General features: G+C 41.6%; 2 protein-coding genes across 3 annotated transcripts in view; one reads left to right on the top strand and one right to left on the bottom strand.

Moving 5' to 3' along the window:
• Nucleotides 1–1,634: 1,634 nt before the first annotated feature.
• On the bottom strand, nt 1,635–11,656 carry dync1li1 (dynein, cytoplasmic 1, light intermediate chain 1). Its single transcript, XM_064347750.1, is given in 13 exon segments — nt 1,635–3,295; nt 5,059–5,190; nt 5,464–5,584; nt 5,823–5,867; nt 6,166–6,225; nt 6,891–6,999; nt 7,555–7,690; nt 8,456–8,549; nt 8,859–9,028; nt 9,344–9,574; nt 10,019–10,135; nt 11,181–11,254; nt 11,471–11,656. Coding segments are annotated over 13 exon segments (1,512 nt in total). The 5' UTR covers nt 11,575–11,656; the 3' UTR covers nt 1,635–3,176.
• A 723-nt stretch (nt 11,657–12,379) lies between these two features.
• cpne4b (copine IVb) overlaps nt 12,380–17,892 on the top strand; it is a 37,669-nt gene continuing 32,156 nt past the window's right edge. For both annotated transcript variants that reach the window (XM_064347747.1, XM_064347748.1), the window contains exon 1: nt 12,380–12,616. The gene's annotated coding sequence lies outside the window, so the exon portion shown is untranslated. The remainder of the gene's footprint in view (nt 12,617–17,892) is intronic.

Raw genomic sequence — 17,892 nt, 5'->3', positions numbered from 1 at the left:
GCACAGAGACACAGGGAGAAGATGTTAAAACAGTCCACATTTATTCCACGAGGGTTTGGCAAGATGTTACAGCCAAGTGAGCAGATCTCAAACACTGTCATGACAGAGAAGCTCCCCTGTGTGGGTGGGGATGGCAGATTTAACCTGTGCGCAGTGATTACCTCACTACGCACAGGTGCAGCCACTCCTGTTCCTGGGTCCAATTAGCCTGGCCAATTATCTAATTATTAACCAATTATCCAATTGGCCAGGTCTAATTAGCTTGACCCAGGCAGGTGTGGCTGCTTAAACCAGCCATCCCCACACCACAGGAATCTTTTAGTTTTAGTTTATTTATTTGACGATTCACTTTAAAAGGACAATTACACGGTTGCAAACACCAATGTACATGCACAATTAAAAGAGCATCAAGGATAACACAAAAAAGTCACAAGAGTTATTCCCATTGTGGTCCTTGCTGTAGCTAGATGTCATGGAGGTGTGTGTGCGTGCGTGTACGAGATGGTGGAGTACGGCATTAGCGGCATATAAAAGCACAAAGACATCAATATACAGTGAACATTTACATTGGGCATTAACAGGCCTTGTTTTGACAAAAGGTTAAAATACACACTTCCTATTATACTAAAAAAAAAACTACTTTACAGGGGTACATTATCTAAAAGCCAGTGTTTCAGTTTAGCCTTAAACATGACTGGGTTTGTAGTCTGTTTGATGATATTAGGAACCTTATTCCAATCCTAGGCACCCAAGTATCTGAAAGAACTTTTACCCATCTGGCTACTAATCCTTACCAGCGTCAGATTTGCTACACTAGACCTGGTGTTGTGCCTGTGAGCCTCTCTGACCTGCGGGAAGAAGTTTAATAAGTAATTTGGGGCTACACCATTTACGATTTTGTAAACCTGACAGAGTTTTAACTGTGTCGCTCTGGACTCCACAGGGAGCCAGTTTAGCTGCATGAACTGGTTCTTCCCTATGTGTTCTCGTGGACCGAGACCTAAGACCACTCTAATCAGTTTATTTTGGGAGACCTGAAGTTTTATCTTCCATAGCTTGGGCAGATTACAACCAAATGTCTGACTGTAGGATCTGTACAAACGGCGTAGTACCTCTGGATTATGCCTGAAGGTATCTGCCTTGAAGAACAGTGCATGACATGCAAGTAAGTGTAAAGCCAATGTAAAGCAAACCCTGTTAATTCTGCATATATGTGAGCAGATTGTTAACTTTTTTAAGATTGTTAAAGGGTGTTGGTAAAACTTATCTTTGGACTTTGGGATTGGCAAGCCTTTTTGGTGCATGACCATCACCTACCAGCCAACAGTATGATGAGACTAAGCGTGATGGGAGCCAAAAGAGTAGGTACATTTTAAATCATGTTAATACCTGGACAGATGTAAGGTATTACCTCAGGTCATAAAATACACAGGCACATGACTCGGATAATCAGCACCAATCTTCACCAGTTTTTCTCCTGTATCTCATTGTTTTTCCAATTGCCAATTTAGACAAACTGGAGCTACTGCAATGTGTTCAAATCTGTTTTACAAGGCTAACAAGGACATGAATTAAGGGGACCCAGACTGGTCAGTTTCACAAAACAGGAAATAAAAATGCAGAACAAACTGAAGTCCAAATAAATACAAGTTTATTGAATGATTACAGACCTGATCCATTGAAACATCACTACAATATTTGAGATAATAGACCAATCATTTTCAAGTTTAATGATGACTGTACATTCTGACGAGGCTGAGCCCTGCCCCCCTCCTGCTGTTGCTGAGCAACCGCTAATTGACTATGAATAATGCTATATATTGTTTTACTTCAGTGCAACTACAGGTGATAAGACCCCTGAAACAAACTGACCTCAGAATGAAAACTAATACTTATGTGGTCACTTGTAGTGCATCGTTCAATATGTCTCCAAGTAGTACAGTGCCCCAGATGAGAACTGAGCTTAAATTAGCTGCAGACACATTTCAATAGATACACTGTTAAATGCTCATTAAAAGGCACCTAGATTTGTTCCATGAAAACAAGCCAGGGAAAGCTTTTTTGTTGGACACTGGACAGGACAAGTACCAACAACTCTACTTTAAAAGACCCATGTCAAAAAGCAGTGTTCCTTTTCATCCAAATTAATGCATTCCCTGCTGTTCTGTTTTTTGTTTTCTTTTTCTCCGCAAAATGCATTAATGTTCCAATAAGATTCACAATAAATGTTGATAGCAAAGTTAACCAAATATAATTTTTCAGTGAACAACCCTGGGTGCCCTTTTTACACTTTCCAGTGAGTAACTTTTTAAATTCAGAATTACCTTCTTAATTACATAGTAGTTGGTGAGTCATATACTTTCAGGCTTGTCTGCAGTCAAATTAGAGGGAAAAGTTCAATTTGAGCAGTAGGTCATGTGTACTCTACAACTTGGCTGTAGACAAATATAACTGGTTCAATGCAAACCCAACATGTTAACAGGATATTATTTCATTATTTCTTTCAGAAAAATGTAAAACTGCTCATCAATAAATTGCCCATATTACAGATTCCCTTTATAAGATTTTTTTTTTTTTTGCAAGTTATGTCGTACTCCTTTGGTTAATATAACATGCATTTCCAAGTGAAGCCAATTTAAGCAACAACACAACACTGGCCTGCAGGGGGGTTCAGACAAACCTCCACCTTAAACTGGCTGCTGCCCATCACTCCAGCCTGAGATCATCTGAGAACCACAGAGGCCATTGACAAAAGCGTGTCTTACTGATGCCTAAACACCACCTTCATTCTGACAAAAACAAATGACTGCGTCTAAAGGACTCTGTGGCCGCATTCCCCGGGGACTTGAGGTCACAGGCCTTCCGTATGCCCTTCAGTGTGAGCTAGCACTCCTGCTAGCTCTCCTGCTAGCACTCATCGCTCTCATTTCTTTCCAGGTTTTCCTTTCCGCACAGAACATTAAAAAGAGAGGCCAGCGAGCGGGAGAGGTCCTGCTGGCCCGTCAACATAAAGTCTGAATTTACTGTTCTGCTCTGCAACGGGCTAGTGCACTTGCAGAAAAAGAAGACAAAGATGAAGTACAATATGAAGGATAAGGGAGAGGCAGACTTGGGTGGGACGATGCAGAGTTTGGGGGTGGGGGTGGAGGAGGGGTTGTTCTTTTCCCGCCCGGTCTTCAGGACTCGTCGTTTTCGGCAGGCGGTGACGAGGACGTTGGGGACGACGTGTCCATTTCGGATTTGCTGGAGATGCGGTCTAGCTCGGCCTGCACGTCCGTCAAGCCCAGCTTCGAACCTTGGGGAAGGGGAATGAGTAGCATGCTTTAGGACAGAGCACATTGCCATAAAATGGCACCATAGAGAAGCTTGAGTTTACAAGGTGGCATCTAAATTTGGAATTAAATTAGGATTGAGAGAGACTCGATTTCAAGAGTGTGTATGAGTTGAATGATGAGCTATTAGGATGACATTGATCGATCAAAGCTCTGGGAAATAACTGGACTGCACTGATAGGTTAATTGCACATGTAGAATTCATGAGCTTAACACTATTAGTCACTGTACCAACTGAATTAGGTACCGAAGAATACATACTGGACTGAAACAAAAAGCACTGCATCATGGTGTTTTTGCGTGAGGTTGAGTCTGAGCATGGTGTCTTTGCGTGAGGTTGAGTCTGAGCATGGTGTCTTTGCGTGAGGTTGAGTCTGAGCATGGTGTTTTTGCGTGAGGTTGAGTCTGAGCATGGTGTCTTTGCGTGAGGTTGAGTCTGAGCATGGTGTCTTTGCGTGAGGTTGAGTCTGAGCGTGACTGCACATTGGCACATTCACACACGGACACAGCACTGCCGACACACAAATGGTTTCAGAAGGGAGGGGACCGAACGGGAGCATTCGGCTACATTCAGCATTCGGGGTTCTGGACGACTAACCACACAAGAGACAAGATAAGAGAGTACACTGAACAGAAAGATGGATAATGGAGGACAAATGAAGATTTAAAGATGGAGGAAAAATCCAAAGGAACTTAGAAAATGCAAGATGCAGTGGATCAAGTGGCACATGATCAAACTGGCATTCAGAAATGGAAAAATGAGAAGGGGGGGAGGGGCTGAAATGATGCAGGGATAGAAATTAAGGGCCCATAGCTGGGGCCGCCCATTTGAAAAACGCTAAAGAAAGAAAACGTGACATCAACACAGACCTTAGCGGGGCCAGCATCCTGTAACTGACACACAGGAGGTGGAGAGTAACATTAACACCTAATGAGAGTCATCTGGGAAGATTAATGCATGTGAAATGGTGCTTAGTAATGCTGGACTCTGGACATTAGGGATGCAGGTAAGATGATAGACGGACATTGCTATTCTGCCTTTGACTAAAGCTAGTTATCTCAATAGCGGCTCATAAAATCCAACATACATAACACAATGTGCAAAAATGTCACAGATTGAAGCAAAATGAAGGTGTCAACTAAACATGCAAGTATCGTATTGTGTTAAATCCTAAAGGGCTTTAACACTGCTTGTGTAGCTTAGTAGCTGATAGTTCTATCTAAGTGTTTTTACATTTAAATATACATTTGATTAGCCACACCATTCTTGCTATTTCCATCTCTGGATTCAAGAGTTCTGATACAATGTCGCTGATACGACATGGAGAAGACACTTTGTAAGGAAATTTAAGCAAGACGCTAGCAAAAAAAATAAATTATTCATAAGAATAATGCACCTGGTGAATGTCAAAATCAATGTGAACCCCTCCATACTGGAACAGTAGAGACAGTAAAGTAAAAAATGTTTTGTGTTTGAGGGACTCATTTTCATCATGACAACATATTCTTTCAATGTCCTTCGATGATTATGGACAGAAAAAAGAAAGCTGACAGTTAACAATAAATCATCATATGACAGAGAAGGTAGATTTAGGAAAGCATGCTATGAGCTAGCCAGGTGCTAGCAGCCTGATAAACATTGTAAATTACTCAATAGGTTATGGTTATTCTGTTAAATGCTTCAGTAACAACATATTTTGGACTGGTTTCCCACTGTGTGTTGTACCTGACTTCCTGACGGTCCCAGGCGTGTTCCCTCCTCCCCCTGATGGACTACCGCCTGGCCCTGGAGACCCCGCTTTCTTGGTCAGCAGGCTGTTGAAGAAGTTGGCCAGGACCCCCTCACTTGTCTGTCCACCTGTCAGCCACCAGGGGGAGACAAAACTATCAGAAAGGTAACGTAAAGTCCAAAAACGCGGGCTTGGTTTAAAATTGAATGAGGAAGAGAGAGTAAAGGAGAAAAAGCGGCTTGCAAGCAAAAAGCCAGAGAAATAGAAGGCCGCAATCCCAGAAGTGCTTCACTGAGCTCTTGTTCTTTCCCCTGTTTGGAATGTACAGATGCAGGCACAGAAGGAAGAGCAGGAGAGGGACCGGGAATCATAAATCCATAAATGCACGCTCATATACACACCTTTCATACTGGGATCAATCTTCTTGGTACCTGATTGCATGGGCATGACGTTAGCCACGTTCGATGCTGCAGAGCGATTCGTCGTTCTAGGGGATCCACCAGGGGCTCTGCTGGCGGTGTCCTGCTCGGAATGGGAAAGGGCGTGGTCAAAGGGGGTTAAAAAACAAACACATGCCCAACGGGTAACAGACACTCATAAATATGTACATATCTAATGTATCTAAATAAGAATTATTTTGTAACATTGTGTACCTCTGCATTCATTATGTACATTATGTACACTTTCACAAAGGTATGACTATAAAACAGTTGAACTGTGTCTGTTTGACAAAGGAAGAATGAAGGCAATTCATACTAACCACTGGCCGTCCTGCAGAGGCGGGAGGCTGTTTTGCTAACAAGGACTGAAAGCAGAGCAGAAACAGCGCCATTTCAGTGGAAGGACACTACATCAATATTAAGAGGCACGGGACTTCACTAATCAAAATAACCAAAAATAATCATAGTAATGACCAGCTTAAGGTTAAAGCACTGGCTCTAAACATTACCCTCGGCTTGCCAAAAAGTCAAATGACATTCAAAGCATGTTTGACACAATTAACCATACTTTTGAGTTTCTTCATTAAACAGACATTTGCTTGTGCCATTTTTATAGAGCATACAATATCAAAACCCAAAATAATCATAAATAGTCTCAATTACCTGGAGCTTTGATAGAAACACTTGGTCATCTTCTGCATTTATTTCCTTTTCATGTACAAACTGCAATAAATATAATACATAAAACGGGCTGAGAAGACTGCCAGATGCGTTACTGACATTGACATAATTCAAAATAATAATATTAGAAATGCCCATTTTGAGTATGACATGATATATTGTTCTTTTGGCATTTAAAATGCATTACATGTTGCTGTTGTGTTGGACATCAGAAAAAAAGCCAGATAGTGGACATTTTTGGATATTTAGTGTTTTCATAAAAATTCCCAATCAATGTACCAGAGTATCTGACTTCCCTAAGCACAAAACATTTTAATGGCTAAAAATAACCATTGACGAAAAAAGGGAGGAAATCCAGTATTTCTAGAATTTGGTCGGTTCTTGATTACCATGCTTTATCGGGAATAACCACACATTGATTAGACTGGCCTTCCCAACTTTCCATCTCCCTCATCTCTAAAGCCGGACTGCAGGGAGATTCAGTAAACCTCGATTCACAGGGAGCCTTTTCACTTCAAATCAGACTAAGGGACACCAGCTGGCTTTCCACCCTCTCTATCGGGGACAGTGAATTTACGGCACAGACCAGACCAGTGGAAATGGAGTAGCGAAGGGTAAATAACACAGGATGTGAGCGGAGAGAGTAAAGATCAGGATGGGGGCCAAGGGAAATATTCCAGCACATCTCAAATGAGCGCACACATTACCTTCCTGACAGATGGCTTTACTATCACATCTTCGAACGCGTCCTCCGCTTTTATTGTCTGAAAGTTTTCGTGCAGGATCGCAATTTTTTCTTGTTCCACTGCTTATGGACTGAAACGAAGAAGACTGACCATCCAAACCGACTGCAGGGAAAATCCATACCCCCGTCACAGGAGCACTTTACATCAGACAGGGAAAGCTGCCTACCACCGTCCAGGGAACAGTGACATACCACGCCAGGAACAGTGAAATGAAGCGGAAGGTACCATACACGAGCGAGGAGAAGCATGGGGAATCCACACATCTCAAGGACAACATACCTTCCTACGAGGTTAAAGCATGACTCATACCCCCGCTTAGTCTGAAAGGGCATGGATCGCAATTTTCGTCACCACCGACCAGGAAAGCATGACCATACCACCGCCAGGGAAGCATGACCATACCACCGCCAGGAAAGCATGACCATACCACCGCCAGGAAAGCATGACCATACCACCGCCAGGAAAGCATGACCATACCACCGCCAGGAAAGCATTACACAAATGTATAGAAGCACCACTGTGAAAACCATCCATAGACTGTTTTTTTTTTTTTAAATATATATTTTTTAAATTAAACCTACAATTCGACCTGAAAACCAAAAATGTATAAAACCTGGGTACTTACATGAAAACTGCATCTTTCTCCACAATTTGAGCAGGCAAGTTGAAAGGAAACCCGTATAACCTATGGACGAGATATTTATACAATAAATCTAAATTTTTACTCTCCTTTACTGAAGTGTAAAGTAGTGTTGCCCCATCTGCACAGCCACAGTCAAGTAAAATATAGTTAGTCTTATTTTCACGGAAAAAAAACAACTTAACAGTTCACGCTAACAACCTCCAAAAATTCCCACAGCTGCAGCTACATTGGCTTAGTTACACGATAGCTCCCAGGCCAAGTCACGCACTTCTGACAGCTGTGGCACACACCTGTGCCCTGTTCAGTAGGCAAAGCACTACAGAGCTCAAATTCAAATTCATTTGAATAAATGTCCTGTTCCATCAGTCAGGCGAACGCAGTAGTATTCACTAACATCAGTTTCATCAATCTCAATACACAGACAGCCAGCTTTTTTTCAAAACCCATAAATACACATGGCAGGTTTTCTTATGATATATTATGTTTGTAGTTTAGCAAAAGTCTGTGAAGTTAGTCTTTAAAATACTGTATATTAATGCAGTATTCTTCCTATGTTTTCAATTTCAAATTTTTGCTAACAGTTAATAAAAATGCAAATAACCAGTGAAGATATGGTCAAAGTTTTAGGTTATTTCCGTGGCACTCAGTGAAGCACAGAATTCTGATTTCATGTTGAGCAACACTTAGAGTATGCAGACTCCACAACCTGATTATGACCTTCAGTACTTTCACTACTCGGTACATTCATTTCTTGGGAAACCTCCAGACTAATAGTGAGTGTTGTCGTGCTTCCAAATGCCATGGAAGTGCACCATGGCACTCCTGGACTAACGGCCATTCTGGCTCTGAGCCCAGCATTCCGCCATTCATTTTTAAAGGATACACTTCAGGCAGAAGCGGCGGATGTGAGACTGGATGAAGTCGAAGTGCTCGTCTCTGTAGTCGTGCTCCTTCTCCAGCCCGCTAATCGCATCGCACTGTAGAGAGGGTGATAAAGAGCAACCTGCAACACGCATTCACACAGCAGGTAGAAAGAGGAATAATGCTTAACTTTGTCCAAAATGCTCAAACAGCAAAGCATCTAACAGGCCATGCTTAAAAAGCTATATGCCATTCAAACATACTAGCAATAAAATATACAATGGACAATCCCAGCGAGTTCTCTCTAGGCTGCGGAAAGGAACGACATTACCAACTATTTAAAGACATGAGGAAGAGAGCCTTTGTCTTTTGAAGGGGGGGGGGGGTGCTGGGTCACAGCCCAAGTGATCGCTCTTGGTCCCCACCTTTGTGCACACGACCACCATCGGCACGCCCAGGTTGTGCGTGAGGGTGTTGTCCCCCAGGGGGAGCACAACGCTCTCCTCGCCCCCGTCTGCCATGTTAGGGTTTCTCCTCTGGGGGGAGACATTGAGGTTGCTCCCTGGTTCTGTGTACTCCTGGAACTGCCTCACCACTGTAACAGCACACAAGGAGTTGGGGGTGATGGTTTATGGAAGCTGGAGTGATTACACCGAATAAAGCTTTGTTTAGGATTGACAAATATAAAGTAACCTCACTAAGATGCAAAAAAAGCACAGGACGATGCCCACACACCTGACTATGGTATTACACATTTCCCCCTTACTGCTGCTTGCTGTGAGAATTCATATATTTTGAGCTGCGTGGAGAGCTAGCAATTCCCCATTTACAACAGCACACCTCAAAGCTGATTTTTTATTTTAATTTTTTAATAGTATCTCTTCTGAGAGAAAAGTCCCCTTTCACACACGTTTTTGTTCCATTTCCCTCAGATCCTCTGGGGGGACCCTCAGCTTGTCGATGTACTCTCGGATGACGCTGGCCCACTTCTGCAGGGAGTCCAGGGCGAACCAGGGCCTGGACATGTCAACCACCAGCAGAGCGATGGTATCAGCCAGGTTCTCCAAGGAAACGGCAAACTTCTGCAGGCCCTTGTGAAAGAGGTCACCGTCCAATATCCAGGCATTACACATGGCGTGGTCTGAGGAAAACGACAAGATACGTACAAATAAACAAGACAACAGTTGTGTACAAATACCTCCTTGCACTTCAAATTGACAACAAATAAAAATCAAGGATGCTAAAAAATAAACTGAAGGAAAAGGGAAATTACTGTTTTAAAAAGCTGTTTCCATGGGAAATAAATTATCTTATAAGATTAAAAAATAACAATAAAATGTGGACAAACAAGGAGCAGGTTGGTCACGAGCGCACCAAAATGCATCTTTTTTTATTTTTTTAAAGGATTTGGATTTTCCATCACAAACTCTAATGCTCACACTTGTACATATTACACAATAAAATGTGTATTGTCTGAAGAACACAGTACATTACTGATGCATATATATTACGTTCCTCCCCATTGTGGAACACAATGTAAGGACTGGCCTGTAAGCAGCATCAATAATAGAATGCGCATGCTTACCATCAATGTCATCATCGTGAACATTAAAATAAAGGTACTCCAGCCCCCTCCCTTTCATGTAATCTTCTATGCCCTGGAGTTTAGCAACCAAAGTGGTTTTGCCTGCCCCATCTTCACCTGAAAACGTGAAAGGGGAGAGTGGGAATATATTTTGTGTAAGCCCACCTTTAAAACAGTGTTAACAACAAACCAGTAAAGGCAAAAACGTCAGAGTGGTACAATATAGCATTTGTCAAAATCACTGAATTTACACTGAAGATAGTTTATTCTTGGACAGTATATATTCTAGAAGGAAGAGTGCCCCCTGTTGGCCTACCAAAAGCACTTCTAGCGGCAGACTGATTTTCCCAGATCTCCCAACCAAACCCAGCCCCACTTTAGCCTCGGGCATGAGAACAACGATATGGTATGGTTGCAGGCTAACAGCGTTTACAACATTGCACGCAATAAAGGATGTACTGCAATACACCTACATATTTTGCAAGCTATGCACTATATAGAAATAAATAGTATTTCAATTTTCTTTTCTGATAGTCTTGGTTGCCATCGGCTACATTTTAAGTCAAAAATATTTGGAAACATTTTACAATCAATATTGTTAAAAATCTCAATTTAGCATACTAGCTAAATAGCTACGTACAGAGACACAAAACTACAAGGCCGAACGTCCCTGTTAACATTACCTTAGCTCTATTGTACATTTGTAGCTACTCAATTGGTTTTGCAGTAGATTGTGCAGGGACCAGTGTAGCCTACTGCAGTGGGACATCTACATCCTACACTGATTAACATCTAATTGGGGATTATCTAGCTAGCACGCTGCTTGAAAGATCTGTCTCAAGTGTCTGTGATCCAGTCTGAAAAAGAACATGGGAACACCCTATCAGTGCAAACCATGCAATGATTCACCAAGCAGCTTATCAAGACGCACCGCATAAAGCGCGTTTTATTTCCGAGCAGACAAAGGAATGATTTACAGCTATAGTTCTCCATATTAGCAGCAGACACCATGGCAAACGTACGTTTGTTGTATTACACATAAGACAATGCATTAGCTAGATGGCTAACAACAGCCGACTGTGGCTAGTCAAATAGTCAAATGCTCTGGGCCAGCCTAGTAATACATTACGCCTACTTTAGTGGAGAAAAATAGCACACTCACCCAAAACAAGGACATTTTTTCCAGATGGTAGCTTTGATCGAGAATGTGTTGATACCTCACTCAAAATTGATGACCTGTGCGTGAAATAATAATAGCAATAAATCCTGACATAATCACGGTCATTTATACAACGTGATTTGATGTCACCATTCATGGGATGGATCAGCCCTTCGTTAAATTGTCATAAGCTTGCAAGCTAGCTAGCTAAAAGACACACACGTTTAATAGTAGGACGCGCATTCCTTTAAGAGTAGCTATGGCTTTTCTTTGCGTGCAAAATACTTGCTCACCATAAATTCTGTCCATCATCTTCCTCCCCGTTTTGTATTTCCAGATTGCTGTTATTTACATTAGAGTTGGTGGATGTTGATGCACCTCTCCCTATAGCGGCCATCTTCACAGGCTAGTGACACCCGCCAAGATTCCCGGATGTGAAGCGCAGACCGAGTACGTTAGACAGGGGTGGAGTAGCTGTATGTCAACATTTGTTTGATAATTGCAGCTGGGTAGAGCGAGGTGTGACTCAACAAAAACAAACCAGACAGTTATTTTACCCACATATGATTAACCATGCTGAGGTTAATCTTCTCATTAAAGAGCGAATCCTCTGTTTTTAAAAGTTGGCTTCGAATATTGTAAAATAAATGTAAGCCAATCTGTGACATGCCAGTCTGACGGCTTGACGGCGGAGATTTAAGCGTATTCTTTGTTGAAGTGGATGCTGTGAATTTTTATGATTCGTAGTATCTCGTTCCGGATGCACGTGCACGTAGCCTACGGTCAATGCTTATTACAATTAAATAGACTGTAATTATATAATAAAGTATATCTACTTTTTATTTCACTTCAAGTGTTCCTTTATTTTAGGCTATACTCTACAAAATGATTGCATACACTCACAATGTTTAAGCATGATAAACTGATCAATATCAAAATAAGAAACGACCTTGGAAACGACCATTAAAGGCGAAACACAATCATTCTGATAGTTTATGTTGTAGTTTACGTTATGTAGTACAGTTGTGATTAAATTAAAATTTTGCAATGAAAGTCGCTTATTGTTTCTACAGCTGTTTCTGAGATGTACCCACTGCAATTAAACAAACTATCCACACGAGGGCACTGGTGTTATATGTAAGCCATTGGACAATATTTCCTCTTCGATATGAAGAGCGTTAAAAACTCCAGTGAGCCGGTGAGACGTTCCCCTTTCCTATCTTTCATTGAGAGGAGAGGTTGGCGAGAGGAGTTTGTGGCAAACTCACTTCCAGACGGCTAGTTCTATATTACTGATACAAGCGCTGTGGATTGAGGATGGGTTCAGTCCCACTGCATGGAGTGTTCTCTCTTTAAAAACGAGTTTGCTCAAATCACATTTATAAATTAAGCCAATTTCTTTGCACTACTGCTTGGGAATATTTTTATGTTCACAGAAGGTGAGTTGATTTTGATGCATACATCACTCGCTGTGTAGAGTCGCTTTCAATTTTTTGGCATTGATGGATTGTCTTCATGACCTGTATTTTTGTGTGTTTTGTGGAATGTTTTAATCCGTTAATTTTTCTGAGATACAATTAAGTAGCGTCCTTATCAGCTGGGATTTTGTTTAGTGCATAACTAATTTTCCTTCTGAAAGTTTTAACCATTTTAGGAGGAGCAAGGAAAATAATTCTGGCATTATAACGCAGGGTTATCATGGAGTTAGTTGTTAATGCATAGCACATTGTAATTGTAGGGTTATGGGGTCAAAGACTTTTAGATGCGTGGCGTCATTTGATGAATCACAGAGTCAACGGAAATAATATATGTGTTGCCTAATGCTTATAGTATTACATTAATTCCTTCACGGTATGTTTCCTTCCGAGTGTGTGTGTGTGTGTGTGTGTGCGTGCGTGCGCGTTTTACATTTGGCACACGAAAATAAGCCCTGAATATCTTTTTAAAATCTTGACAGTGGTAGTTCTTATCTTAAACCATATTGCCTGCTTAAGCTCTAAAGTTAATCTTTCTTATGTATGTATGTGGGTTCTGTTCTATATTATACACCGATGACAAGATGACAGATCACATTATTGTCGATGACCGAGTGTAACTTCATATTCAGCCATTGTAACAGTGGTAAGTTGTGTGGGGAGAGTGAGGGATAGGGACAGAGGAAATTTGCAGGGCTTTGGGGAGACATGAAAGCTTTGAGATTAGAAGGGGACAAACCACCTCCAGTTCTGAACCAATACTTTCTTTTAAAAACAATACATCCAGGCAACACTTGGACTGACAGCTATAAAATATTTTTTAATTGAAATCCCAGATGACTGTTTCCAGCAGCACAGTGGTCCTGTATTCAGGCTACTGTACTGTAATACTGTGCACTGCTACCCCTTCAAAGCCTATATGGGGTCAGCGGGAAAACAGTTTCCTTTCATTGAATGGTAAAGGACAATCAAACATATGCACAAGCAATGTAACGTAATGTTTGATTATGAGGAAGTATTTTACCAGTAAGTCATTACAAGATATTCAGAGGTGTTAATGTTTACATTAAAATTGTTCACGCAATTCTTACTGCATAAACTTACATCCTCATCTGCTGTGCCACCTCTGGTGGTTTAAGTATGCTCATGTGATGCAAATTATATGAGTAAATTAAAAGTTTTCCACCCTTCGCTTTGTGCGACCGGAGCAGCCAATAAAATCAGAGTTAATGGGTAATGAACTCTCTATCCCATCATAATTGTATTTACCCACAATGCATAAACACATAATGTAATAACAGATTAGATAATGTGATAACGGATATGCCTTTTCAGCTTATTGTGTGATAATTGGTTTGAAGGTGCACCTGTTCTGGCCAGCTGCTATTTTTCATACATTTAAATCACAACATCTTGGCATTGCTGTTCACTCTAACCCTTCTCTCTCATCCCAGTATGCATGAAGTCTTACTGATCTTTCTGACCGATGCTGTATTCACTCAAGCATGTTCTTCAGATTTATATAGCACTGTGCCTGACACTCCTCAGGTTATGTTTTTAGAAAAACCTAAGGGAATAGATATTGTTTTAAGTGTACACAGTTATTGGTTATTTATGAGGTCAACACTGCACAGTAAAATGTTCAGTGTTTCACCATGCCTCACAGAGTTTATATGAGTCCACTAAGTGCAGAGTGGACCCAAATAAACTCTGCTGGAGTTGAATTAGCACTGGACTTTTTACTGTGCAGTCTGGCAGGGATTGCATGGTTTCAGGCTAGATATACAATTTGTTCATGGCGCTCAATATACGTGCAGAGTCCTTTAGCCTGTGCTCCAGAGACACTGAAGGTCTAGATTAATGGTGCAGCGAAACAGCACCATGTGCAGTGTGACAGCTGTTGGCCTGTTGCTGGCCGGTGTGCCTCTCAGCCACTGTCACTCATTCTAAATGATCTCACAGACACAAAGTTGAGGGGTCAAGGATGCCCGGCAAACATTTATGTTGCTTTCATAGAGTACTGGGGGACGCAGCGCTGAATTTGTTGCCTCCCTGTGACAGGATTATTATTATTTTTTTTATCAATGAGTGACGGGCATTGTGACTGTTTGGGGTGTAGTGTTTGTCAAGACATCGGGCTTGCCGTCTGGCACGCTGGGTGTCTTGCAGGTTCTCTGAGTCCTGCGCTTGAGAAAGTCAATGTTTGAGGGCCAGGTGCCAAAGGCTGTAGGGTGACTCCAGCGGAGGTCTGAGCTCTGCCTGGTAACTGCAGCCAGGGGAGGGCCTCTCGATTACGGTGGGGCCGGGGGATGTGGGGCCACTTGCAGTCAGATGGTAGGGGAAGGATTGAGCTTCCGTCGAAAGTTCTGTCCTTGTCTGAGAATGTACAGAAAGTCTCGCTCCTTTTCACATCATGCATAAAATGAAAATACAAAAAAAAAACTAAAATACTAAAGCATGCTAAAACATTCTAAAAAAAATAAACTTACTACTACTAAAACTTTGAAGAATGATGTGATGTGGTCTGTTTATTCAAGGTTTAACATTGAGAGAAGCAGCCTGCGCTGTGGTGACTCTTCCTCACGTTTGGCCCTGAGATGCACTGTGCACGAGCGAGTCTGCATTCATCTTCATTTTTGCAGCCCGGTTCAAAAATAGCTGTGCTCGTGTGAGAGCACTGCAGAGAGAAAACAGAACCTGAGACAATGCTCTGTCACACGTTCAGCAGATGGCGTGATGACCTCAGCCTGATGAAAATTGCACTTTTTTTGACGGGGAAAAAAAAAATACAGAATTACAGAAGGTCAAAGCACAGGACTGGCTCATGACTCTGTGCTGCAAGCCCCTCTTTTCCACACTCCTCACGAAGTGCTGTGAGGTCTCATCCTTCTGTTTTAGCAGATAGAAGCAGTGTGCAGTGAGGGTGGGCATATGTGTGTGATTCTTTTCCCACCCAGAGCAGCAGAGCTGGGCATTCCATACCTTTTCAGACCTTTGTTTAGTTGCCATCAGGCTTGAACATCTTGGTCACGGGAAGTAATTCATTGGACAAAATCATTTCGGGTGACCAAAAATCGCTACAAAACCAGGTTTCTCCTTGTATTCCTCAGGCAAACATTTCTCTCTGCAGACAGATTAGCTTCATGCAGCTATCAAATATAAGTGAGCTTCGAGCCATGTCATGACACCGAAATGGAACACTTGCGGTATTATTTTGACATCTCGGACTGCTGAATGAAATATTCTCAGCTATACTTGCCTTCCTTAATCTAGAAGCCTTATACACACAAAGAAGTCCCATACCCACTCAAAACAATTACATTTTGAGTGAGAGAGAGGGGGGGAGGGGGAGGGGGAGAGAGAGAGAGAGAGAGAGAGAGAGAGAGAGAATGAGCAGCTCTTACATGTTTAAAGATGGATGTTTAAGACTTGTCCTTGAACAAATAAAGTGTGAATAATTCCCTGTGTTTGAGAACTATTAGAGATCGGTAAATTTCCCTTGTGGATATCCTCTGGCTTTGTTTATATAAAAAAAAATTTGAAACCAGTTAGAATAATTAATGGAGGAAGACATAAATTCCCTAGTTACAAATACAACTTGCAGAAGTATACCATTGTTTATGAAGATTGATAGGGTACCCAGATAAGATGAATTGAAGGGAATCATTTTCTTAGTTTACTTGAATAATGTTTTGCATTAGAGCTGAGAGCAATTAAGTAACATTCATTTAAATTAATCTTTTATTTTTCTGAGAGATTTTAGAAGGAATACTAAATAATAATTAAAAAAATACAATAAATTATAATTTTTTAAAAATCTTGTAACATTTAGATGCTTTTGGTCTTTGACAAAATTATTGGAGTTTGACAGGTATAAAGTATCTCTACTTTGTAAAGTTGTATTATCAAAGTATATTTTAGATTATTATGTCCTTCTACTTACCAATAGGGTGCTTTGATCCAAGTGCAATCACATGGTACATTTATCAGAAATCACAGGACATGCTGGACTTAACAGGCTGAAAGGGAGAACTGCCATTGTTCGCAAAATGAAACAGCTGTAGATGTAAAAAATAAAATGGATGGCATAGCTCTATTTTGAGAGAGTACAGCTGTGTTACCTGTTATATGTTCGTATATCATCCAGGACTGGTCACAGAGTTAACAGCGTGTGACAAGCCAGGAAAGCGTGAAGGATATGAGAGGACACCACAAGGCGTATACTATGTACTTATTTACTGTAACAGGAAACGTAGGCCTCTATTTCATTAAATCCACAATACGTTTTTTGATAATTTTTTATTTTATGGAATTAGTCTGGTACATACATTACGGATAATAAATGCACAATGAAACCCTTTCTTCACACAAATGTTCTTACGCCTGTCCTCAAAATCATACTAGGTATCACTCAATCTCCTATATTGCGGTTTTCCCTGAAATTTCTCAAATTCACAAAATACCAACAGAATAGTGTTGGTGTTTTGTGAGACATTACAACTCTGCAGTTCTTTCCATAGCAGGACAGGTTGATAGGCCCGCTACTGAATCATTTTCGCCTTTCACCGTGGTCAATGCACCTTTTGCCTTTTTTTATCTCTGTAACTTGATTTAAGACATAGTGCGGTGACCTCCTGCCTTCAGGTTCCGCGGACGTCATCCATTATTCACTACCGCCTGATGCGGCGGCCTGCTCTCTCTGACCCACTCGAATCAACCCCAAGCGGCGTATTGCACAGCCTGCTCTCTGAGGGGAGAGGCGGGCTCGGCTCGGCTCGCTAAAAATGCTGAAATAACCGGACTGCGAGCGGGCGCAACTATGGCCGTATCGATTCAGCATTTAGCGTTCGTGTATTTGAGCCTCCGCGGCTCGTTTAATTGCTCGTAATTTCAGAAGCCGATGAGTGTGCAGATCGCAGAGCTCTGTGACGTGCTGTACAGAACTGGGGCGCACTTGGCTTTTAGCGACGCGGACACGCTTTGCATCTGTCCGTGTATCAAGATGGAGTTAAGACATGAAATTGCTTGCAAACCATTCGAAATGCCAGGAGCAACATAGACGTATGCCCTTTTCTTCTATGGCTGAGATGATACAATTTGTTTGCCATTTTTGACAAGCAAACTTAGTCCAGTGTACACCTGACAGAGTGGGCAAGCTTTGTTTTGGTTCTATAATTGCAGTCTCTTTGACGATGCAATCATGCGGTTGTTTTGTGTGGTGGAACCGAGAGGCCAGATTG

This window comes from Anguilla rostrata, chromosome 8 (assembly GCF_018555375.3).
Source record: "Anguilla rostrata isolate EN2019 chromosome 8, ASM1855537v3, whole genome shotgun sequence".
Classification (NCBI taxonomy): domain Eukaryota; kingdom Metazoa; phylum Chordata; class Actinopteri; order Anguilliformes; family Anguillidae; genus Anguilla; species Anguilla rostrata.
The sequence above is the reverse complement of the archived record's forward strand: the minus strand, read 5'-3'. Positions and strand labels throughout refer to the sequence as shown.